The 26,135-nt window shown below is 36.9% G+C and overlaps 2 protein-coding genes across 2 annotated transcripts; one reads left to right on the top strand and one right to left on the bottom strand.

The window, feature by feature from the left end:
• The first annotated feature begins 4,397 nt into the window (after nucleotides 1-4,397).
• LOC116167451 (A disintegrin and metalloproteinase with thrombospondin motifs 12-like) lies at nucleotides 4,398-19,034 on the top strand. The gene is made up of 20 exons (XM_031482813.1): nucleotides 4,398-4,428; nucleotides 4,514-4,767; nucleotides 4,885-5,252; nucleotides 5,942-6,268; nucleotides 6,320-6,409; nucleotides 6,467-6,591; nucleotides 12,480-12,626; nucleotides 12,876-13,019; nucleotides 13,076-13,220; nucleotides 13,886-13,978; nucleotides 16,974-17,183; nucleotides 17,232-17,346; nucleotides 17,397-17,521; nucleotides 17,570-17,702; nucleotides 17,750-17,870; nucleotides 17,916-18,030; nucleotides 18,077-18,327; nucleotides 18,376-18,578; nucleotides 18,629-18,738; nucleotides 18,787-19,034. The coding sequence occupies exons 2-20, from the start codon at nucleotides 4,674-4,676 to the stop codon at nucleotides 18,979-18,981; spliced, it is 3,111 nt and encodes a 1,036-aa protein (XP_031338673.1). The 5' UTR covers nucleotides 4,398-4,428; nucleotides 4,514-4,673; the 3' UTR covers nucleotides 18,982-19,034.
• LOC116167452 (A disintegrin and metalloproteinase with thrombospondin motifs 7-like) lies at nucleotides 18,987-24,948 on the bottom strand. The gene is made up of 7 exons (XM_031482814.1): nucleotides 24,832-24,948; nucleotides 24,667-24,787; nucleotides 24,493-24,619; nucleotides 24,314-24,434; nucleotides 19,778-20,034; nucleotides 19,447-19,726; nucleotides 18,987-19,398 (listed from the first exon to the last, which is right to left on the bottom strand). The coding sequence occupies exons 1-7, from the start codon at nucleotides 24,853-24,855 to the stop codon at nucleotides 19,042-19,044; spliced, it is 1,287 nt and encodes a 428-aa protein (XP_031338674.1). The 5' UTR covers nucleotides 24,856-24,948; the 3' UTR covers nucleotides 18,987-19,041.
• Nucleotides 24,949-26,135: the final 1,187 nt, after the last annotated feature.

Below are 26,135 nucleotides of genomic sequence, written 5' to 3'. Positions count from 1 at the left end.
TATGTCTCCGGAATTTACCGTCTTGCACCGCAACTTTTACCTCCGGGTTAATTTTTGGAGGTAACAAATCCGGGCAGTTTTTCGGTGGAAGATACTTTTTGATTAGATTTGTTTTTATGTCTTCCGACAACCCTAATTTTAACAATTTTGTCCAGCGAGAAGCCAAGTCCGGATGGAGTGAATCGAAAAATCCTTTTTCCATGTCATCTTCACCTAACAGAGTTAATATAGCTGGCGGAAGCACGTCATCAGACTCGTCTTCACGAAGCTCCTGAATTGTTTCATCTGCAACGCCAGATAAATATAAGCAACAAATAAAAACCCCCGGCCTTACACAACCAAAAACTTTAAAGCTTGGAATGGTCAAGACAGTATTAAATTATAAAACCCAATATAACAAAGACATAACTGAATTTACAGTCGGTCTTCTAGGGTAAGGACCCAATTAGTGGCACCCTAGGCACAAGAACTCTATCACACTAGGTAGGTACCTATGTTAAAAAATTAATAAAGGCAAAATAAAACAGGTTCACCTCACTCGGCGAACTAACTGTTCTCACTGACAGTTGTAAATAGAAAACGCATTCCAACTTACTACCATTGTGTGTAAAATTTTCTATCCCGGCTGAGCAGTCCAACAATTCTGTATCTGCTACTTCCTCATTAACACCAGAAGGGCCAGGAGAAGCTAAGCTTGATAATCCTTCCGGCGAAAATGGTGACCGGCTACATTCGCTATCAGAAGGACACGGAGACGGTGATTTCCACCGGCGGCTTTGTTTTTTTTTCAACGTTTTCTAGTCGTCGATCTATTTTCTTAAGCAAACTTCCAAAGACGTGTAACGCATCTGGAGAAGGGCTGTGTTTCTTTTAATGTTTGGGCATAATATCAAGTAAAAAGAACGCACTACAAACGACGCGTGTAGTTAAACTGTACTATATGGTCTAAGAGTTAAACCAACACAAAAACAAAGAAAGACAGTCGTTGTTGGCTTGCGAAAAATGTCGAAAATTATTAACTAGACTTTTGTGGACGCCTTCAACCCCGGTTAGTATAATTATTTGAAATTAATTTTGTGATAAACGAATGAACATCTTTTAAGATTCAGAGGCAATTGTATCATTTCTGAGATGAACTAAGTAAACCAGCGCACTTTGCATGCATTGTGCAAATCGGATTACATAGATATGAATTGTGAAGTAATTATGCCAATAGTAAGATTGAGAGAAAACTTAGTCCCAATTTCTGGCACTCAGAATTATACACTGAGAGCAACTTTACACTAAAGTTTTAAGTAAACCAAAACTTTACAGCTGAATATTCATATTCATTTTAAAACATAAATTATAAAATATGTAAAATTGGCAATAAGTTAAGAGTGTGACGGTGCTCTAAGGGTTTCAATTACTTCTTATCAGTAAGATTCAGGCCGCTCGAATTTCTCGAAAAACTGCTTAATTGTAGCTGCGGTTTACTTCTATTCCATTTTACGCTATTGTACACTTCATCTCATCCTTCTTAAACTTTTAATATTAATTTTATGCTTTTTATATTGGCATATATTTGAAGTGGGAGTATGACGTAGTAAATTTTTAATTTCGTATCTTACTCATCCCCGAAATACTTTCAAACGGGTCGCCGCTAAAAAAAAGTGCTACGGGTAATAAAATAAAAATAATGCACATTACCAGTGTTCCGTCACGTTACATATTAAGTGCGACCGCTGGGAATATTTTGTAATTGCTTTTCGTATCATCAGATAGCACTGATTACCGATTTATTTGCGTAACCGTTGATTACAACTTGTGGAAGCCGTGAGCTTAGAAGCAGAAATTGTCGTCTATTTACTCGTGCTAATTGAACCGCAAAAGGTCAGTGCCGGGCATTTTCTACTAATGAAGGTAACTGTAGTTCATAAACCAATGAAACTTGAAAATCGTTCCATACGGCATGAATATTTAACTCAATGTTAGTTAATGAAATCCTACCGAGAAATTATACACTTGTACATTCATTATATAAAAGTTAATAATATTGAGATTTACTTATTTGGTGCATTTAATTACACAAGGTGGATTAGTTTTCCCTTAGAACCGCGTTTATTACGGCTTACATACGTGATATTGAAACCAAACATGTCTTGATTTTTAGTTTGCAATTATTGATTATGAGGTAGGTATTAAAACATGTTCGTATGGAAGGTGCGTTTTTTAATATGAATTAAATGGGTCATACTCCACTTACTTCGAATTGAGCTGTACCTGTTTCCTATTCGTTCACGATGTGTTCGTGACCGCTACTTCATCTCCAAAAGCATTACTGCTTAAACGAACCAGTGATTTTTTTATATTATTTTATTTTATTTTAAAGCCCCATTCACATAGGTGGTAGTGCAGTGCTGTTGCGGTGCGGTGCCTTTGTATAAAAGTTTGAAATACGCATATCTATATGACAATTCACAATGACATGTGCAGTGCAGACGAATTGCAGCCGCGTGCCGAAAGTATGTAAACTTCAAACTTTCTGCACTACCGTAAGCAAGCACCAATAGAAGTGCAACATATTTGTTGCTGTTGTCGTTGATTGGTCATACTTGTGTAGGCGGGCCAATTTTGCGGTGATTGTGAAAGCAAATGTCACCATGACAGCACCGACTCGCACCGCACAACAAGGCAACGGCACTGCACTACCACCTATGTGAATGGGGCTTTAGGCCTTTAATTTATATAAAGTGAGCGGGGTTTCACCTGCTCTACCAAACCAACCCACTGTAACGGTCCTAGCGGTTACAAGCTACCTTTAGCCTCTTCGTAACATAAGAACCTCTAAAACCTCCCTTTTACGCAACCTCCTGTTCGTTAAGACAACCTGTGTATGTTGGGTTGCCTATTTTCAGGAACACAGAGGACTGTTCTGGGTAGCTCGATATCGGAGATCCAGGTCCACCACTAATTAATTAACTAAAGCTTCGTAGAATATAAGTAATATAATGATTATAACATATATACACAATTTAACTAAATATGTACAATTGTACAGAAACAATGACTGAATGCGACACAACTTGAAACGTTGACAGAACGGGTCCTTGACCTGCCTTGTAGTTTTATTTATCTCTGTAATTTAACATTGCTAGCATCCAGTATCAAATCCGGCAGGTAGTTTCAGAGACAATTTCTTTAATAACTAACTTTGGACGTGACCAGTAAAATTAGGTAAGTTTTTACGTTATACCCCAATTACCCAGGATATTTTACAGGAGTGATTGTTCACGGTGTACATTCGCAAAGCATACCCAAATTTAAAACCCAGGTAATCTTAATTAATAGCGCGGGTATACAGCCGGACACCCGGATTATAACTGGAGAGAGCGCGGCAAGCAAATAGTTGGGTTATAAAGGGAGGAGGCTCTTTACACACAACATTTAAAGACCACCTGGCATTCAAGATCCTACGACACTCGCTTTCGAGAGATTATTCGCTCTTAAAGTTATGGCATTATCAATGGATGTATTTCGAAGAAAAGTCGCCCAGGAAAGTTTACCTATCATTCTTAATTATATTACTTAGTTATTATTTTTTTTTACGAGTTAGTTACTTCATTAATTTTTACTCTCTTATAATTTTGTCCTATTCTAGGGTTTTGTTATTACACCTGTTTGGACAATAAAGATTATTATTATTATTATGGTCGGTGTTTCTTGTGAGAACTGAGGTCTAGCCTGGTTAACTAATCGCACGGATTAAAATCAAGTAACGATTAGTGTCTGTGTCTGTGTCTGGTGAAGTTATGGGGGGGGGGGGGGGGGGGCTTTAAGACAGCGAAATTTGATGGCCGTCTGGCACATCTTCAAGGTATAGATATACTGCAAAAAATTCCAGAACTCTGTAGTTCAGAAGAAGTAGATCAAAACGACAGAAGGACCCACTTCTGTCCACGGACAAACGGACGGGCGGGCAATTGTTTTTAATTCTTAAATTATACATTTCTGCGAGAGGGGAAGGGGGGTTCCCTCAATCATTTTCATTACAAACCGTAATCATTTGTGGAACAAACACGCGTTTCAACGAAAACGGTATTTAGATAGATACGTTAATTGTGTACGTATAAGGTATTGCAGCAAGTCGGTTTTACCAATCAATAGTTCGTCGGCCAGAAACGCGGAAGTTATCAATTACAATTAAAAAGTCACGAATGAAGATACAATAAAGTTAATTTAGCATAGAATTTACAACTTAACCGTTCATTACGCATCAAACTAAACTTCATATTTAAAAGCTGTTAGATTATAACACATCGTTAATTCTTTACCAACTGAAAGGAATGCGTAGTCAAATAATTTGCTCACACCTCAAATTGCGAGTCGTGCACGCTCTACAACTTGGAAATTACCATATCTCGTTTTGTGTAGCTTCCGAACAATTGGGTATGTTTATATGGATTTACTACCGATAGCGGAAACGCAATTTTAGGGTAGCTCCTATTTAAAAGGGCATATTTTATCGTTCTAGGTATGCGGATTATAAATAACAGTTCCATTTTTTCGGTTCAGGGTAGTAAATTGATTTAGGATTGTCAAGAGCCCAAGCGTCTAAATTTTAAGTCAAAAAATTCTGAAATGTCACATGTCATGCTCGGTAACCGAAATTGGTCATCGCTTAATAGCAGATAATGACAGAGTATTCTCTTCGAATTTTTATATGTTTATACTTTCTGCGTTGGACTGCCGAATGCGCCAGTAGTGATACTAGGAACAAATACAAAGGTAAGAATTTGTGTTTGTGGCATGGTTATGATATGACTGTGTAGAGCTTTATCAGGTTTAGTTTAGATTATTCGAGGTTTATGGAATGTTGATGGAGACTAACACTTGATTTTCTAGGCACCTTTGGTGAAACACCGGCCCATTACGAGATTGTGGTACCTCACAAGATTACCGAAACAGGGGAGTTTATAACACACACAATCCCACACCATTTTAAACGAAGTTATTACGAAAAGCGACAAGAGAAAGCCATGGGTCCTGAGGATACCATTCACTACATGGTACCAATTTCTGGAGAGAAACACCATTTGGTGTTATCCCCAAACAATGATGTAATCGCGCCTGGAATGATAGTTGAAATTCACGATGGCCGAAAAATATCAGATCGAAAAATACGTAAACTTGGTAATACCCAGTGCCATTATAAAGGAAACATCAAAGGACAAAAAGGATCGACTGTTGCATTATCCACATGTTACGGATTGGTTAGTACCTACCCCTATGATACGTAGACGATAGGTATGCACGGTTTGTAGAGCAACATTTACTCATCAATACACTGGAAATGTATGCGAAATCCTTTTTGTGGTTATACAAGGAAACTATTTCATCTAAAATATTTTTTTTGAAAATCAACTCTAAATTATTACATTTGATAGAAGTAACCATACGCCTAACTACATCCGTTACTGAATCATTTGGATTTCTTGAAACACGATCAACTGGTCTTTATAATGTAAGAGGGTCAGATCAACTATTTTGAGGTTTTGAATAAATAAGATCTATGCTTTAAATAATATACCCCTTTTTTCCATAGAAAATTTCATTTTGTATGAGCAGTAGCAAATAATAATATAAAGAACTTAAGATCGTTTTTGAAATTGAAGGGTTATACCTAGTTCATCAATATTCTATTGATATATGTAGGCATTTCAATGTAAACTTGTCACAATCTAATGGCTATAGAAAAATTCATGTTTAAAATGCTTATTTGTGAGACACTCTACATGCTTCAATCTAAAGTCTCATACCTACGCGAATAAGTGATAGAAAGCTACTGCACCACACTACACCAACCAGCTTGCTGGTGATACCGTGTTGCTGCCGAAACATGTTCATTACTTTTAAGTTTGTTTTGTCTCAGACGTTGAATTAACCAAAAGTGCTTTTATAGTCAGGGTATATTCGAACAAAGGATGGACATTTCATAATAGAACCTGTCGAAGGTCACGATGCCTTGAGTGGAAATGAACACGAGCACATTTTGTACGCCCATGAAACCGATCCACCGTTAGATGATGTGAATTGCGAAATGAAAGGGAATTTAGCGAAGATTCTGGCCCGGAGAGCCGTAAACGAAAATCGCAAAAGGGAAGACGGTGGCAAACCTTGTAACACATCCGAATATCACATCGAAGCAATGGTGGTTATCGACAAAACCATGTTAGAACGTCACAAGGAGATTGATGTCGAAAACTATGTACTGACAGTATTCAACATGGTATCACTTACAAGGTCATATACAAACGCATTATATTATTTATAATTTTAGGCTCACGCTTTATATCACGACGCCTCACTGGGAACAAACATAAATTTAGCAATCGTTAGATTAATTCGCTTGGAAGAAGAGGAAAATAAGGTACGCAGTTCACTTAAAACCATAAAAGTTATTTAATTGTCCTCGTTTTACGGGTAGCTGAATCTCGCTATAAATAAAAACGCGAGAAAGACATTAGAATTCTTCCAAGACTGGCAGCAAAAAATAAATCCAGGGGACGACACCCACCCCAACCATCACGACCTGGCTGTTCTTCTTACAAGGTACGTTCCGACTATCCATTACGATAAAATGCTAGCTTGCACCAAATAAATAAGGGAATGCAAAAAAGTTGTATGAAAACGCGATGAGATACGTTGATTACGTGGGAATGCGGATAGCGAGCGTTGATTAAAAGTATAAGATATACAAGGCTTTTTACGACAGCCACTGAATTGCACGACGAAATGTAGACGAATAATGTTAACGTTAAGTAGGTCGCAACCCTAAGAAGCGTGCAAGATAAAAGACATTGTAGATTGTAAGAATAAGCTTACGGCCATCCGTGCGCTTTTTCATAAATTAAAGCAGCGACGTAATAAGGTAATTTTCAAATTTAGCTCTATTTACTTGATAATTATTATTACTAAGCTCAAATCTTTGAATGCAGAGTTGTGCTTTGTAATTACTCCCCCATTGCACCGGCAATTAATTAACGAGAGCTTACTTATTTCAAAGGATTATGTAGACAAACTTGTTGACATAATTTAGACTCCCATTACCTTCCGCTCGTGCAGTACTTCTCCATTGCTTCAGTATTATCAGATTAGGGTAACAAAGGGTTTTTCAAATTGTATACGCTAGTTATTGATATTGCATTGGGGAGGTGATAAATTAAACAATTTTTAATAGGTACTTACATTTCCGCTGGATAATTTAGTCCTAAATCTCGGCAGGAAATAATTTCAATTAAATATCAGAAATGATTTATGTGTTTAATTTAAAGCTTTAAAAGGTTACCTCTGTATTAGGAACCCGTTCACGCGACAAATTCTGCCTATCAATTAGCGAACATAGAATTGGAAAATATCGATTTGTCGCTTTAAGAGGAACAAGTGGACAGACAGACAGAAAACGTTTACTTCTTTCTAAGGGAAATCAAAATTTAAATCATTCTCATGTAGCATCAAGTCATGTATTCTATTTTTTGCACGGATTAGTTAAATCGAATTTATTTAAATTCAAATCCTTTTCGCGAGATTTTTGCGACATTATGATTCTTTTGAAAAAAATCAAGTCCTCTATGCCGATAAAGTAGAAATCTAGAAATTTAAAATGTCAATTTATTGTTAAAAACTTCTGGTTTAAGCTTATCTTTGCCCGCGTACTACAGGGAATGATGTAAAGTGTATTTATATTTTCTTTTTTACTCTTCCATCATGCTACTTATTAGTTTATGATTCGCACTAAATAGATAATTTCGTTGAATTTTTAGGCACTACTGCGTGAAAGTAGATAGTCAATTGTAAAATTGACGTTCCCGACTTTCGTGTTTTATTGGGAAAACGCGATTTAGAACGAAGGAGTGCAAAAAATCATTGCCGCAACCTGAGATGTGAAAACTTAATCAGCTGATATAATATACTCCACCAAATAAACGAGGTATAAAAGGGCGTGCATAGGCATAAAAATTGAGTCGACTCCTGTTCCTCATAGCGAAGAAGACTCTTCCTGGGCCTACTGTTCACCCATATAGCGTAGGACTCCAACACCTACTGTTCTCCATAGTGTAGGTACCCCAGGTCTTATTGTTCACCCATACAATCGATACAACCTATTCAACACCTATAATTCTTCACGAAAAAATCCGCTGAATCCGAAAATCCGAAGACAAAATGGAAAAATGTCGCATTTGACCTTAATTATCACGAAGGATGGCTATCGATAGCCGCATCAGCAACTAAATAAAAAAACGTGTTTACAAATATTTCTATTTAATTATCACGTTTGCTCCGAGGGAAAAAATTAAGAGAAATGAATTTGTTTAGAATCACATTTTCCATTAAATGCAATGGGCCCGGGATGTTCATTCTCAACTGTTATTGTTTTGTATGGAAAAATTTAAAAAAAATTAATCTCAAAGATTAACAATTTGTTATTATTAAGTAACATTCATCCGATCTTTTTAAAAATCCGTATTTGGTCACTTCTTTTGATAACAAAACAATATGACAAACCCGATCACCGTAGATTTTATAGTTATTGCATAATTAAATAAACAAAATTAAAAAACGATGCTTTGTCTTTCAAACTCGATGTCCCCCAAGAGCGTTCTGAATTTTTTCATACATAGTGGAACCTTAAAACAAATTTTTTCAAAAATTTTCCTGATGATTCTTGCAAATGACGGATTGCAGAATTTTTTTTAGTTAACTAACAAATTGAATAACTTCCTAAATGTAACAAGAAAGAACGCTATAATAGTCCCTTGGCACTCTGATTAATAAAAATAATTCATTTTGATCTAATAGAAGCATAAAACAAGTATACGCTTTAAAGAATCGTTCTGTATGACCAGATTTGCAAAATCATTTTGGGTTGTCGCGAAAACAAGCTCCAAATTAAAAAGCTGATTTCTCGTGAACTATTTGTCGCATTTGGACGTATTTTTTTTAATGTACGTCTTTCTTCGTCGTTAGAAGTAATTTTAAGAAATGAAATAATGCCGTTCCCCATCAGTAAATGTTTATGAAAGTTACGTTGTTTAAAATTTTGGTAGTTACCCGGTCAGCCAAATTTAATCACAATATTGTCGTATGAGTCGGAAGATTTAATTTGTAAAAATTAATTGTCAATAAAAGTGAATTTGTAAAAGCTTTTGTGAAAGTGTTTCATCAATAATTGCGTTTCCTTGAACAGAGCAACTTAATTTAGATATAATAATAATAATAATAATAATAATAATAATCGTATTTATTAAAAAAAAAAGTTTTTTAGAACCTCATGGCATAGATTCAGCAAAACGCTGCTCTACCATCTACACCACGACAAAACAAAACAATATTTGTACAGAGCAAAAGAACGAAAGAAAACAAAATTATATTAGAGCAACTACCTACTTAGTATAGTGAAATGATGAATAAACATATGAAAGATAACATACAATACGAACAAGAACAATCAACAGCAACAAAACATCAAATTAAAAAGTGAAATAAAACCAAACAATTGTTTTTATACTGTCGAGTTGGTAAATTCTTAAGAGGCGACGGAAATACATTGTACATTACAGCAATGCTCAAATGCGGTTAAATTATTGTTTGAACTTACTGTGAGTACTCATTTTTGTTTCTTAAGGTCCTTGAATGGTGGTTTTCTTTTGTTACGACCGTTCTGTGAACGGGGTGTGTACAAAAAGGCTTTATGTCGCCTTAGACGGGTCTACCGCCACCAAAGGAACGGCCTCGTGCCTGGTCGAGGTCGGCGGTAACAGTGGTCTTGCGGGACGGTTTCAGAAGCCTCGGATGTAAACTCAACCGGAGAAACGGCAGCTCCAGAAATCGCACGGGTTCAGTAATAGGCGGCGATCAGCTCAGAAAAACTAAAACTAGTGGTATTGAAAACAACAAAACACAAATCGGCGGAATCGACGAAAAAGCAAGCATTATTCCCCCCATATAAATGGAATATAAATGGAAAGAGCAGCGACTAATTTAACAATGTAATGTAACAAAAAACTTTTGCCTTGCAATTAACGGAACGATAGAAAAAAAATTCGCTAAAAGCCAATTCCAATGAATACGGTACGGTAACTTAAGTCAAAAGCAAGAATGAAACGGTACGGATGCAAAGAAAGGTACCTGGCGAAAGTGCAAAAGGCAAAACATTCAAATACGGTTAAAACACCAAAAGCAAAAGCTGATGATTTAAATACGGTACGGTTGCACAAGTTAATTTACGGAAAAGCTAAAAATTTCGGTACTTATAAATACAAAACCATCCATTAGAAAACTCCACTGCAAAACGAATAAATTCACTTACGAAACTTATCGGCATCGGCGATGTCGGCGGTAAGACAACCAATTAAGCAAAGAGAAAACACACAAAGCTCACTCCTCGTCTCCTACGTCATTAAGCGTCATTAAAACGCTTCTAGATACTGGGTGTTCAGCAAATTCCACAAATATACCGTGTGGTCATAACTTCGGGTCTGAGCTTCAGGGCGGAAAACGGGTGCTTTGTTACAATAAGAATATATTTTTGAAATCTCAGGTTTTCATGGAATTATGTGACATTTTGAATTCCATTTTAAGATCCAGGTTCAATTCCATTCATTTGTTATGTGTCAGATTTTTCCTTTAAGTATGTTGTACCCGAATGGTATTTCTGATCTGTTTCCAAATTTGATGTAACGTTTCCGTTAGACTTTACGGAATCTGATTGCGGCCTTCAAAACTGTTGAAATTTATAGTATTTTACATTATTAGCCAGGTAAGTGAGTTTTTACTGGCGATAGGAGAAGTTGACTGGCGATCCGTCAGGCGAGCCTGTCATCTCCTAGAGCCAGTAAAAACTATTACCTGGCGTATAATGTACAATATTTTATTTGTTACTCATTTGTAAACGTAAATAATTAGTTTTTAAATTGATCTTGAAGAAATGTCTAAAATATCATGTGATCCATGTAACAGAGACTTCGCATTAATTCTGGCCAATGAAATTACTAGATTACTAACTTGTAAAATTTTTACACGTCTGCTGTCAGTTTTACAGGTCTGCTGTCAGTTTTACAAGTCAGTAGCGTTTAAACATGACGTTTACCCGTTTGCGTTTTGTCTTGTTAATCAACGTTTACAACTGAGTAACAAATAAAAGTGTTTACTGCAACGTCAGGATTATTCTTTGTGCCGGAACCCAATCATGGCCTGATTTTAATTTTAAAATTAAAAAAATTGAGAATAATGGTAACTGCGAGCTGTCTGGGGGTCGTATTTTGTGACAGGTATTTTGTCCACACAGCATTCATTGTGCACGCCTAACGTGGGGCATTGCAGAAAGATACGACGGATGACGAATAGGGTGAGATACACGGAAACTTGATTTCTATATGCCTTAAATGCCTTAAGTCAAATAGAAATATATAGGTATATAGATCCTTCCCCTGTATGTATAATAACTTATATTATTATTTTTATTATTTTATTTATTATTTATTATTATTTATTATTATTATTATGTATGTATGTATAACTTTTATAAGTTACGTATAGCTTTGATTAAAATGTACACTTTTATTTCTTTAGCGCAATAAACTGAATACAATTAGTGTTCCGCGCTGGTACAAAGGGTTAATAACAAACGATTAAGTGGACTGTATGTATGAAGGGAAATCTTTCTCGTGCCTTGTCTAAAAAGGAAATTGAAAAGAAATGTACGTACAAACTATTTATTACTTTATATGACAAAATTAATGTGTAGTATGAATTATAATATTGTATTTCTTGGCGGACCGGTAAGAACGGCTCACTGCAAAATTGAGGTTGACAGGACGAAGTAATAAAAGGGAACTTACTTGTGTATCGACAAAGACGAGCGCTGGTGGTTCAATTGTCCACTACGGTGGATGGACAGGCGACGAAACGACGGGTTGCAACTCAAATAATTACGACGAATATATATGCGAACGAACACCAGTTGGTGGCTTGTGCCTTTTCTTAATTTCGAACGAACTCTGTGGTTTTTCTGGCGCGTTGTCCCTACAATCCACCCTTCCCGATTCTCTCCTTTCCGCGCAGGCTTGCTTTTAAGTAAGTTGGAAAGGGAAAACGGAGGGTAACGAAGTATAAAGTGGAAAATAGGACAAACGAAATGCTAAGGAACAATTAAAATTACAATGGGACGAAACAATTAGGTACTTTTATTAAAGACCATGAAGCTACTGATGGTAGACAAGATCAATTGATCAGTCCAGAACTTCGCTAGTAATCAATGCACAATATGTAAATAAGTGCAAATCCTTAAGATACATAAAGGAATCGGGGAGATTGTTGGTACTAAGTTTTATATACAAGAATGTTATTAACAAGAGTAACGCAACTCTTGGGGCTTTCACTAATTGTAAAGATTTATGAACCTAAGTCTCGGAAAGAAGTAATCCTGATTTATGTTTCAGAATCGATATCTGTGGCGACGAAAATAATTGCGGTATTTTGGGAGCCTCTGTGGTAGGGGGCGTATGTGATCCAAAACACCAGGCAGTTCTTTGCGAAGACAGTGGCTTACGCTTAGGCTTCGTCATCGCACACGAAATCGGGCACACGTTCGTATATTTTCCTATTGCATCATTTTCGTATTGCTTTAATTTCGTGCATCGCTAAACGTAAAATTGATAATAAAAGTTGCTTTATCCCAGAGTACCACTAGCGGTTAGTACAGCGACAGGTTTTACTGTAGTTTGCATACAGCATTAAATTGCCTACCGCGTGTGTCACATTGAGAATTTTGAATAATATTCATGCATCGCTGCTAACTCATTATTAACAGCTGTTACAACAACCGCAATTTCTAGACTAGCAATTCCGCATGATGGGAAAGAGATCGGTTGTAACGCATCTCTTCCGAATGGGCTTTCCACCGTCATGAATCCATCGGTTAATATTAGGTCATCCGAATGGTCGACTTGCAGTAGAAAGTTTCTGTCCATGTTCATCGAGTATGTATGAAATTATTTCAACCGAGCAGTTATTCCAGTAAATGTTTGTAGTTTAGGCAAGGTTATGGAAAATGTCTCCTCGACCCACCCACCGACCACAGCTTCGAAATGCAAGATATTTTACCCGGCGTAATGTACGGTGGAGATTTTCAGTGCAAGGAGCTTCTGGTCCCATCCGCCACACTTTGTGACGTCGGAATAGTAAGTAGCGCGGAAACGGGGTAGTTTCAATGCAAATCTGTCGCGGTAAATACGCGAGACCAATTTTTTTTAGTACAGTTTAAGTTAGAAATAGAGAAAAACAAATTTTGTGCAACATTGCGGTGTAATATATCCGCCTGCATTAGAGAATTCACAGGATGCTACTTCATATAAAATAGCAAGCTTCCATTTCAGTTTTAACGGGACCCATTAAACCAAATGCCACTTAAATTATCCGAGAAACGAGTGTGCGCCAGCTCAAAATTGAAACTTCAAAACGAAGCTGTGTTGTAAATATACCCCTGTTAAATGGTTGTATTCTCTCGCATTTTGTGGATTCTTAAGTATGCGTCCTATCTATTAAGCAGATTTAATCTCGCCCAGACAGCTAATACGCGTACTTATTCGAGTACGGCTCTACAGCGTTGAAGATAGTTTACGTTTTCTGATTACGTACAACAGAGCTACTTTAAATTTTATTTGGTTAAATCTTTTATGTCTGACACTCCGACGAGTATAATACTGAAATGAGTACGCTTATAAAGTGCTTCGTGGATATACTCCGTTCCACAATGAACGTTGGTAATAAATTTGCATTAATTTTGAAATCTCTCATTGCTGAATTTCCCACTTTATGACGTTTCATAAAAAACAAAACTTTCCAGGAATGTGACAACCTAATATGTTACGTTGAAGAAAAAGGATGCATAGAAACTCATACAGCGGCCGCGTCGGGTACCAACTGTGGAGAAAAGAAGGTAAAACACAATTATTATTAAACATTTCATATTTTTCTAGTACAACCAAATCGTATTTAGAATACTCAGTCGTGATAGTGTATAATGCCGAACTGTGCCATACTGTTTTACTAGCGCACCAAAAGGAGACTGATAAATGCAATTTACTTGCACATCCAACTGTTTCTGTCTGCAGGTGCTAGAAAGCACGTAACTTTTTCATAAAGGATTGTATACTCCTGAAGTACTGATAATTTTTTACTTTTGTACGTATAAGTAAGTGCATCTGCTAGCCTTTGATGGCATGTTAACGTCTAAATTGCATATTTCAATGTCGTTCACAATGTCGGCTGGTAGGTGTATAAATTGTAGAAGTTAACCTATGTAAATTGAGGAAATTATTTATCGTACGAATTGTAACGAATGTGCAATGGGAGTTTCATTGCCCAAGAAGCCAATCGCTGGGGCGGCGGCTTTATTACTTGTAACCATAACCGTAATTGCGGGTTCTGGAAATTGTTACTGTAGCTCTTAAATTGAATTGATTTTTTTGCATTTTTTAGAAAGTTATCCCAGTAACCTTGTCATGAAAAGGTCTAAGTTGGATCAAGTGGTGGTAGTTTCGATTTTTGTCGTGTACCTATAGAATGTGACTGAAATGTAAAATCCAAGTTTCGACCTCAGCAGATCCCCGGGTCACTTCTGAATATCCCAAAAGCTGCAATATTTTGCACTATTTTGGGTTTTTTCTCATTTTCACCATGAAGGAGCATATTTTCAATATTCGTAGTTATCGTATTTGTTGGAGTTGGACATGAATCTAAGGAAAAGAATAGCATGGAGTGTTATGCTCTACGGATGTGAAACGTGGACAATTTTGAAAAAAAGGCAAAAAAAAGGAATTGAAGGTATAGAAATGTAGATATATATGGAAAAGAATGCTTGGAATAAAGTGGTTTGACAGATTAGGAACGAAGAGGTGCTAGAAACAATAGGAGAATCAAAATCTTTGTATAAAACAATTTTGAGAAGCAAAAGAATGTGACTTAGTCATGTGCTAAGAGGGAATAGTTGAAGGACGTGATCGAAGGAACCATGGAGGATACAAGGAAAGGAGGAGAAAGGCAAGTAACGATGGAGATGATCTGAAAGAGGGGAGAAGGTATGCGGAAGTGAAAAGAAAAATAGAACATGCGTATAGTAAAAAACTCAACAATACAGCATGCCAGAAGCGTTATAAAAATCCTAAGTTGATCAAAGCAGCTGTTAAACGCGGAGCCACATATTAGGAAAGATCGACAGGGGCTTCCACTGAGAAGCTCAACTTCAGAGAGCAGTGCTATGTGGAGAATGCATAACAAAAGATTGTCTCATTGAAGTTCAGAAGAAAAAGCAGCCATAAAAGCGAAATTCACCGTTGAGAAGAACTTGAACTTGAACATAATAAAAGCAGCTGAACACCAACAAAATGGACACACGAATTTGGATAATATTGTACTTCAAAGTGCCTTCGGCATTAATACAACACTGCCAGAGTTTTTTTTCAATTTTTATAGGCCCCCTGAAACTGCAATGCCAACACTGTTCAGCCAAAACATCTTGAACCGCTTGAATCTAGTCAAAATGCTTACCTTTCAGGTCTCTCTTCATGAGGAAGAAGACAAAAAGTTATATGATGGGGACCTGGTCCGGGCTGTACGGAGGCTGCGGTAGGAGTGTATTGTTGTTACTGAGTGCATTTTCATGATGGAGAATCCCAATTGTTGTCGATGTCTGGTCGAACTTGGCAGACGTGATTTTTCAAGCGGCGAAACACTTTTTCGTAAAATTTTCTATTTAAAGTTTGGCGAGCAGGTACAAACTCTCTTTGTACTAATTCTTTGGCGTCGAAAAGAACCGTGTGTATGGATTTCAGAGACGACTTGCTCATGCGAGCTTTCTTCGGCCTTAGAGACTGGTTGGTGTACCACTCTTCGCTTTGTTACAGAAAAATGCAGGTCCCCGTAGCGGTTTTGTTCAGTTTCACACAGAACTTGATCGAATAACGCTGCTTCAAAGGTCACTCCATTTTGACTTTCCTACGTTTTGTACGACAGGTTCAAGTATGACTCACTAAAATCTCGATTTGCTCGCCCCAACTTTTCGGAACCAACTGCTGCTGGTTTTCTCATTTAACAGACACACCCCACTACTACTAAATTTAATAATTACAAAGCAATAAAGTTTAAACAAACAAATACGCATTTCTAAAAGGAAAAACAAACAAGGAGGTAGAAATTCAAATAAAGTAAACCATTTTGTGTTTATTCGCAATTAACCCTTCAGTGTTACTTAACACATTGAAATGTTCTCATTTACAGAGTGTCCCGTAGTTATTTTTTGTATGCCGGAATAACGTCAAAACCAAATTGTTTACACAATATATGTGACTTTTGTGGATAATAATAAGTGGCGGTAGAAAATTATTACCGGGACACCTAAGAACACACGCTTGTCCATTTCCTCCGATAATTTGGATCATTGGTTTTTGAACCATTCATGTTTCCGCCATGTAAAAAACCACATATGATAAGATTACATTGTTGACATCCGTACGACAATTTTTTGCCACCATTGGGGTGAAGTTTTCTTGCACTGTCGTTTTGCCATCACTTGCACATTGTATCATTTTCAATTACCTACGCTCTATACAAAAATACATTGCTATCCAGTCTCGGATTGCATATTTTTTACGTACGCATCTAAAAAATAGATTCTTTATGGTGCAATATTGGATAACTTCATTAACATGGATTATTTAAGTACCTATCCTCAATCATTTGTGTTTAAGCTTACTGTGTTAAATCATGTTGTAGATGGAATTGCGAAGTGACTCAAAGTGAGGCTTGTGAGAAACCATTAACATAATCCCCTTTTTTTGCCAAACCCGACCGTACAAACTTATTTCTTTAAATACCACAATCATCAGTACCGTACCTATGCATGTTTTAATCTTGCACTCATTCGAAAATTGTAGTGGTGTTTCAGAGGAAAATGTCTAGAAATGGGTGAAAGACCTGGAGCAACCGACGGTGGCTGGTCGTCGTGGTCACATTGGGGTACCTGCTCAAGAACTTGCGGCGCCGGAGTTGCCACCCAAGAACGTCACTGTGACAAACCAGCGCCTTCTCATGGCGGTAAATACTGCAGCGGTGAACACAAAAGGCACAAAATATGTAACACGCAGGTACGAACCCAAGTATCTCCACCATCATTTGCGTGCAATTATCTTTAGCCATGCGAAATTGGGGCGCCATCATTCAGAAATGTGCAGTGCTCCGAGTTTAACGAGTGGGTGTATCCCGAGGACAACCAAGTTCACCAGTGGAAAGCGATCCATATGGGGAACGGTAACTCTTGATATCTTTCCAAACTGCAAATATTTTCCGTGCGCTTTTAGAAAACCCGTGTGTTTTGTTTTGTGTAAATGACCAAGGCGATATCGCCTCACTGCGTCCAAGAGTGGAGGATGGCACAAAATGCGTACGGGGTTTGCGAGATATATGCATTGACGGCATTTGCAGGGTGGGTATTGAAGGAAACGGTGCAATTTAGTAATGTTGTATGCGACAGGAAATTCCATGCGATTTAAATCTGGAATCAAACGCAGTGGAGGACTGGTGCGGGGTTTGCAAAGGAGACGGAACCTCTTGCAAGGTAATATCGGGACAGACCCGCTTCGTGCTTAACAAGGAAACTCGAAATAGTAAGTACTCCATTTTTAAGTATCAGTAACAAAACGGCGAGGTTTAGAACCAGAAAAGTTAGTGAATATCCCGTCTGGATCCGTTAATATCAAAATTGAAGAGACCCTTCCTTCCGATTCTACGATACAAGTAAGAGGTTGTTCGTCAAATACGACTCTACTTGAAGGGTGCGTCTAAAATCTATTTTAATGATGTGCACGTGTCCCCTTTAGCGATGTTCCAGGCATTTACAACATATCTGGCAGTAAAGCTTGGTTAGGCAGTATTCGAACGAAGCAGGAAGCTCTGAGTATACCTGGAACTATAAACAGGGATATATCTATATGGGTAGCGTTCAGGTATACAGTTGAGTTCCAAACTATCCTATTTTCAGATTTTAGTGTCGGGAGATGTGACCGTAAAGTATTCGTACGGGGTTCCGAGTACTTCAAACAGAACGCCGTCTTTCGATTGGGATTATTTAGAGTGGAGTAGGTGCTCCGCGCAGTGTGGTCCTGGAACAGAGGTCGCCGTTCCCAAATGTAAAGAAAAAATTGCAGGCCTAGTAGATGACCATTATTGTAAAAGTAAGGGTAAGCCTGCAGAACGGATCAGACCATGTGAAGTTGCACCGTGTGTCCCAAGGTAAACGTTTGCGCTACAGCCGTTTTACAAAACAAGCTACTTTTTAAGATGGATGATTGGCGATTGGCAGGAGTGCAGCAGCTGCCCCCATGGTAAGCGTCTGCGTCTTGTAAAGTGCGTAATACCCACGGGTGAAGGAGAAGGCGAATCGGACGTCATTCCTGATTACCGATGCGCCCCGCCAAAACCAAAGGAGAAGGAGAAGTGCAATTGTGATTCACACAAGAAGTATTCAAAACGTGGAAATAAACGTACAGATTCCTTTATTTTTAATTACTATTAACCAGTTTATGTCGCACAGTATCGGATTCGCAACAAGAAGTCAAATTTCCCCAGGCTGATGACGATCCCTCCTCTACCAAAAAGTCAACAAACGCGCCTTCTGCTGATTTGGATTCAATTTTAAACGCTGTAAGTATGTTCCAGTACCCGTTCGTCAATATTCCACTGCTATTTCAGAACCAGCTTAAAGTCGCGGTGGACAAAGAAGATCCGAAAGAGGTCAACATAACAATTCATGATGACAACCAGTCGCTCTCCGAATCATGCAATCGTTCAAATAAATCAAAATCTATAACTTTAACTAACAAGGAGGCATTAAAATACATCGACAAGTTATCGAAGGATTTAGGTACCAATAAACCAAAGGTTTAATTCCAATTAGTGTAAGACTTATTGTATTAATATACACTATTTTTATAATATAAAAAAGCTCTAATCTAATTTCGTGTTATTTTTATGCTGAATCTCTTTTAGGCGTGCTGCGGCTTCTTTCCCTGTGAATACCTTCTCCTTGGTAACATCGAGGGTATCGGAAATCTTATCTCCCATAGCCTCGTAAGATGCATCAGTTAAATTGAGTGAAAGTTGGGATTGAACCAGGGGCACTTCTATCAGTTTGATGTCTTGGGGTAAAACTCGATCCTTCACGAGAGAACCAACCTTATGGGTCGCGTTTGAATTTGAGACCGTCTTTGAGTTTGAGCAATCCCTTTGCAATCTTTTCGCTTTAATAATGCCACGTCGGATTCTACGTAACTTTTTTGGGTTTGACATAGATTCGCTGTAGCTCTACAAAATTACGCTTAATTTCTAGCGAAGATAAAAATGTTCACCTACCAAGGGTTCCTGAAACATATACTCATTTGTACTTTGCAACCACAAGTGTTTCAAAACGTCGGGGGTAAATCCATCAATATCTCTCCTATTTTTAGAGCATTTCTTATGGGAATTGCAAAGCTCGCGTGTTCCGGGTTTGGGTGGAGGACATTTGTCATCTTCTAATAATGTATCCTCTTCGCCCGGTTTTTCCGATTCGCGAACACACTCAACCTCTCTGATACGTACGCCAGATTGAAACTTGCATGCCGTACACATACCCCATTTACCAACGCGCCACCTACAGTTCATAATTGTACATATTGTGATAAAATCGCAAAGGTCAGCTCACTTCACTTTACAAGGCTGCTCGTTACATTTTCTGGTAATCGCCGGCGGCTTTTCTAACCCTTGACAAAAGGATGGGCTAACCTTTCCAGCAGTTTCTTCTAAACAGTCCGGTTCGCCGATTAATACTCCGCCGCCGCATCTCACAGGACAATCGCCGAATTCTACAAACTCCCAATGATACCGTGGTTGATAATTCTGTGACGACGGCTCGGAAAATCTATATACGTATCCTGCATTTTCATTTGCGTAGTAGACAACCTATCATAAAGTTATTATTAATGAATAATGATAAAAGGTTCGTTATAAACATCATAATGAAACGCGTGTAATGTTAGAAACACGAGGCGTAGCCGAGTGGTTTTAGTTACACAAGAATATGTTCCCGCAGGAAACTATAGTTCCGCGATGAATTGACATAAACCCATATACACCAAAGGCGAGTTTTCTTACCCTCGATCCGTTGGAGTTGTCCAACTTTTTTAAATATACATTTTACGATGCAGTAAGTTCTAGGGAGCAAATTTTTCAAGGATGTGAATTGTCCGGGAGTTTTTTTGGGAGTGCAATTTAGTGTGAAAGCTGATACTGACTAGGGCAATTGAAAAGTTCTTGAAATGATATTAAATGTATATAAAACTTCTTTCCACAATTGAATTTGTTGTCTAAATTAGCCCAGTTTAATATTATCGTTTCATATCGTATATTTTGAAACACAAGGTCATCACGCCATACCGCGTAAGGTGAATCATTACTCGTTCGATTCATTGCGGACGACGGAATGTACATAATATGAAAAACCAGCTTCAAGTGACAACGTATTTTGAATTTGTTTGTTTGCAGTTGCATTTTAATGTTATTTCAAGGAAATAAAAAGGTATGAACATTCAAAATTTCTCTATGCATGAGTGCAACAAAGTAACACTTACATTTTGGGAACTTTGGGATTTTTTCTTGTTTAAATTTGTGTTTATTGTAGTGGGGTTGAGTGCTGCTTTGAAATATTATACGAGGTACCTAGCTGGTTCGTTCAATCGTCAGTCAGATTGATTGGAGAATAATTGTACTTGAATGAGACAACCTATTCAAAAAACTGTAATGGATTGGGGATAAGAAAAATTGTTGAAAAGTGTTCTGTACAAACTTTGTATAAAGTATCAAGGAGTGAATGTTATAAAATAATTGAAGTAGTTGTATTCTATAAACAAATTAAAAAGCTTGTCAATATTATTCAATATCTTTGATTTTGAGTATGGTTGTATCAAGATAAGATCCAGGGTACAATTTTCACAAAAATCCAGGGAAAATCTGTACGAAAATCGTACCAAAAAATCTTTCACAAGAACAAAATGCATAGATAGAAAATGAAACCCGTTTCTTGGAACATATAATTACTGGTACAGACCAGAAACAAGAACAAAATGCATCGATAGAAAATGAAAGCCGTTTCTTGGAACATATAATTACTGGTACAGACCAGAAACAAGAACAAAGTGAATTTTTGGTGAGTCTTCCTTACCACTAAACTATTATTATTATTGAAATCCATTAACTTTTGCGATAAAAACGTGCTTATCGCACACAACCAGTTAACACTTAAATGCACTCGACCAGATGTTCCTTAATTTAAATAAGGCAATTTTTACACCTTACAAATTAAAAAAAACGAATTTACACGAATAATTAAATTTAAACAATTAAAAACAATTCTAAAATGGAAAAATAGACACGAACATAACAAATTCCGACTAAATAAACCAATTCTGTCCTTATTCGTAATGAAATCCTTCAGATTAAAATTAAATTAAAACATTCGCGTATATATGGTAACCCGTTATTATCTTAGATATTATTTCAGCCTAAATTACGTCCACCTGACGTTGTCAGTATATTACTTCAACTCCGGAGGAAAATGAAAATTTTTGAATTTTTGAAAAACAAAATGATGGAATTTTACAAATAGCGTTTGAATATAAATAAATGCGTGTTAAAATCAAATCTATCATCATCAGTTAACAACTGAAAGATACAATACAAATACGACCCTAGTTATACAATAATTATAAGTGAAAGTAAAAGTTTACGAGCTCTGATTGGGCTAAAGGAAATGGATACCAAACAATTGAATTTTAGAATTTCGGAAAAAATATACGTTTTCTTATGTCGTTTTTATATTAAGAAACATTATTATTGTAGTACATAATATCATAATTTTAATTAATTCTTGTATCAGAAACGATATAAGAAAATAGCTCTTCGACACTTCCCTGTACAAAAACTGCGATTAAATGTCATCCCACATATATAGAGGATTATATTAATGATTCATCGGGTTTCAAAAATGATATATTTGCTAAAATATTGCACTTTCAATAATGTTAAGAAGTAGAAAGTCTCCAAGTTTACCCCCAAATTACAAATGGTCGATATGTAGGCCATTTGTCACACAACACACGTCCAAAGGGTAATCTAACTCAAACTACACATTTTGTCACATGTCCACGTCTATTGTTGTCACAGAAGCACTAATTTATTTATTTATTTATTTATTCCTTGATCACTCCTTGATATAACGTTTGATTACATATTCGTTTTCGATATAGTAATTACTATATTTGTTTCATAATGTTTTAACAATTATAGTCCGATGTTTTCTACAGAAGCCTGTTTGATATTGTTGTTGTAATTTCCTAACTACGAGTTTATCTCCTTTTTTTTTGCTAAAAATTGAGTTAAAATTAAACGTTGTGATTTCATATCAACATATTGCAGTGTCCTAATTGTAATATTTTGAGATCATTTTTAATGAATGACCACAATTATTGTTGAAGCTCTATCCTGTCAATTATTTCATTTCTTTAGCTTATCAAGTATACAAGAACAATGATCTCGTAGTCTGCCTTGTTCTCCTTTTCGGTAAGCATTATCTTTTATTTTTTTTTTAAAATGTACTAAAGATTAAATGGCGCCTATCCGGTTTACTATATTTTTTTTCGTTTTAGCTGGTGTGTGAGAAAACATCATTCACCCCGACTTACTTGCCTCAGCTTACCGTCTGCTTCTCCACAGGCAATTTTGTTACGTTTCCTCAAAGTGAACGTAACAAAAATTATCGAATCACTTAAAAACATAAATCGATATTTGGGCGTTTGGGCGCAGCCGTTTGAGTGCAGGGACTCTTGGGCGCTAGAAAATAATTTAAACTTATAATAAATAAATTTTGAAATAAATTCGTATAGAAATAAAGAAGTTTCTTCAAAAAAGATGTTTTGGTATTTACCTACTGGAAAATGAAGTTTCATAAAATTCTAAATTTGGCTACTAACACATTTTGATAAATTTCCTCGCGCCTAAATGTCTCGGGTCCAAGTGTCCCCACGTTGAAACGGCTGCGCCCACACGGCCCGCCCAAACGACCGCGCCCAAATATCCTAAACCGCTGTGACAATAATAATAATTCAAAATTAAATGTAGAACAACTTTTCTTCTGTAACGTTTTGTCCTCGGTTTTGTCGTATCTCTAACAGTGGCCGAGATATCCGCTGAGTCAACTAAAATAAAACAGGAGGTATATTGTATAATGAATGCTTCCTTCGAAACACCATCTGAGTCTTACCTCCGTAGCTCCAGTTCTAGCAAGTGCAAAATATTGTTTATTAGCATATGTTAAAATAACAGTTTAATAGGTTTGAATGTAATCGTAAGAATAAATAAAGTGATCACTTTAACCGTAAACGTAGATAAAGTGAAACAAATGATAGATACCAATTTCACCAGGAGAAAGGATGAAACACCTCGCCTGAATATGGGAATTTAATTCATTTTTATGATTATACGTGCAATTTTCATTTTTAAATCCTTATTTAGAGAATTTTTCTGGAGAATAGACCGAATAGACGTAATGCTTGTTTTCTAATATCACGATTATATAGATGGTAACTACAAAGGAACAAACAAAGTGGTATCCATTGCAAAAACCAATGTAATAGCTTCCTGAAAGTATTGCTAATGAATAGAAGAGCAATTTACTGTAGTGAAAGGTTATATTGTAAGTTTCTTTTAGAACGGGAGCGATTTCCGTAAAAACTGCACGATGAAATGCCGGAAATCAGTTGCCGAGTTTTTAAACTTAAACCGGGATGACAGTAACAGATTAAGCCGTGGTATTAAATTTGGAATTTTTCTTTTTCCACGATATAACCTCGAGTGTTCAATAGATTTGTAAAGCAAAAAGTGTACGATACAATGTAACTAAATTCATCTATCACGGCTTTACATATCATTGAACTGAAGGGTGGTGCACTCTTATACATAATTTATTTTTAAAGCTCCTTATCTCTCTTGCCGCTTCCTTTGCCACCAGAATTTTAGATAATCCTAACCTATTCGCTTAATTGTGCCGAGGCAAGTGTTATTGTGTAGTATAATAACCCTACATTAGGGGTTAACATGAACTCAACGGATGAACAAAAGAAACTAACAAAAGCAAAATTTGAAAGCGCGCGTAGTGTAATCAGAACGGAGAAACATTGAAACTTACAAATAACACAATATCTTCTTTCAATGGGCCGTATATTACCAAACTTTCTTTGTTAGGCTCAGGATGATTGTAGATACCCTCGACACCCCCAACGTCGTGAACTCCATCCTGTTGTTCCGTGCTAAAAGGAATGTCACAATTCATTAGGCGGCATTTGTGTGCCGGGTTAACAATTTTACAAGTCGCCGTTTAAATAAAACTTCTTCTCGTCGGCGGCACTAACGGCAATTGTGTTGTCCGAAGGTTTGAGTTCGTCAAAATAGACATTACGACTACCCTTCATTATCGTCGCCACCTTCACGTATCCTGAAACGTATTATTAATATCGGATTAGGCACTCCCAGCGAATTTACCATGACCGGGAGCATCGTAATACGTTTCCTCGACTATTTTGCACTGAGTGCCGTCGCCCTTACAAATTCCGCATTGGTCCTCAATCGCATCCGAGTCAATAATGTAATCGCATCCCACCTTCTATATCAAACTTGAAATAAATCGAGCTTTGCTCGAGCACTTACTTTGCAGCTTCCACTAATGCACATGTCTTTGGTTCCGCTTTTACATTTCGTTCCATCCTTAACCCTAGGCGCTAATTTGGAGTAGACCCTCCTTTCATTTATACAGTATAGGACGCACGGTTCTTCTACAAAAATAACAAAACTAATACAATAATCTATCTAAAAATTGCGAAACGGAAGTTTTAATAATATGCTTCAGATGGAAAGTGTAACGGCCTGAACATTTTACGAAAGATTTATTTGTCCTCTTTTTTAGAGAATGTATGACGACAGCAACCTTTTGGTTACAACCATGAAGCATGATTTAATATTACGCAAGGTGTAATTACTACATAAATACGTATACGATAGCAGGTAAGTTAATTATTCAAAAATAAAGGGCATTATTTGAAGCGAAAATTTCCTGAAAAACGAAAGCGCTCCCACTTGAAAGTCGCATTTAAATTACGAAATTTAAGCAAATTCCCCATACCTATTAGGTTATAAACCCTTTTTTATTTGTAATGGCGTGTGACACCGCATTGTGTCGTGAAGAACGAGTAAAAAAACAAGAGAAATACTTACAAAATTTATTAAATTTAAAACCTCCACATATTATAGAGGTTTAAGGGGGATTATTGAGTTAGATTTGGTATCTTTTGTTAAATAAATTAAAGGGGTAGTATACCCAAAATCAAAAAAATTGTAGAAGAAAATCTAAGAACAAAATTTCAAACCGGAGTTTTCTACGATGAGTAGTTTTCAAATTATTAACGATGAAAGAACATGTGACGTCATCCCGACATCGTGGGTGCGGCGGCACGGATCCAAGCAGTCCGAACGCGGCAGTTCTTTCATATTCTATTTCGCTTTCCTTTGAAAAAAAACAAGAAAACCTTACTGAAGTATCATGCGAACATAATATCCTCATATAAATTTGAATATTTGTAATAAATTTCTGCACCCAGCTCAGATTGGATACCTATGCTTTCAGTAAGCGGTATTGGTTCCATTTGATTCAGTTCTTCTGTTTGATTGTGGCATATGTTTGATGTTGAACTGGTTTCTCCACTACGAAATTGATCGTTTACCCACAATAAGCAATCAGACACAATCTTACTTTCTTAGATAAGTTGACTGACGTTTTATAGCTTTATTAGGACCTTTGTTTCCTGTGAGATGTAAAGAAGGGATTGCAGTATTGTTAGCCTTCTCAAAACTTTATGCTGATGCACAGGGTCCTTTCCTTCTTGTATCTTCCAAAAAAATTATCATCTTTAAAGTGGACACTGCAAACGACGTGACTATACTATGATTCAGCGGCT

This window comes from Photinus pyralis, unplaced genomic scaffold (genome assembly GCF_008802855.1).
Source record: "Photinus pyralis isolate 1611_PpyrPB1 unplaced genomic scaffold, Ppyr1.3 Ppyr1.4_LG3b, whole genome shotgun sequence".
Lineage (NCBI taxonomy): Eukaryota > Metazoa > Arthropoda > Insecta > Coleoptera > Lampyridae > Photinus > Photinus pyralis.
Note: the sequence above shows the minus strand (reverse complement) of the source record. Positions and strands in the feature narration are given on the sequence as shown.

Coding starts and splice junctions, on each gene's coding strand:
- LOC116167451 (XM_031482813.1), top strand. CDS start 4,674: ATGACAGAGTATTCTCTTCGAATTTTTATATGTTTATACTTTCTGCGT. Junction 5,253..5,941: donor TATCCACATGTTACGGATTG/GTTAGTACCTAC, acceptor GTGCTTTTATAG/TCAGGGTATATTCGAACAAA. Junction 13,221..13,885: donor CACTTTGTGACGTCGGAATA/GTAAGTAGCGCG, acceptor AAAACTTTCCAG/GAATGTGACAACCTAATATG.
- LOC116167452 (XM_031482814.1), bottom strand. CDS start 24,855: ATGTGCATTAGTGGAAGCTGCAAA. Junction 24,788..24,831: donor GCATTAGTGGAAGCTGCAAA/GTAAGTGCTCGA, acceptor AGTTTGATATAG/AAGGTGGGATGCGATTACAT. Junction 24,620..24,666: donor TTACGATGCTCCCGGTCATG/GTAAATTCGCTG, acceptor AATACGTTTCAG/GATACGTGAAGGTGGCGACG.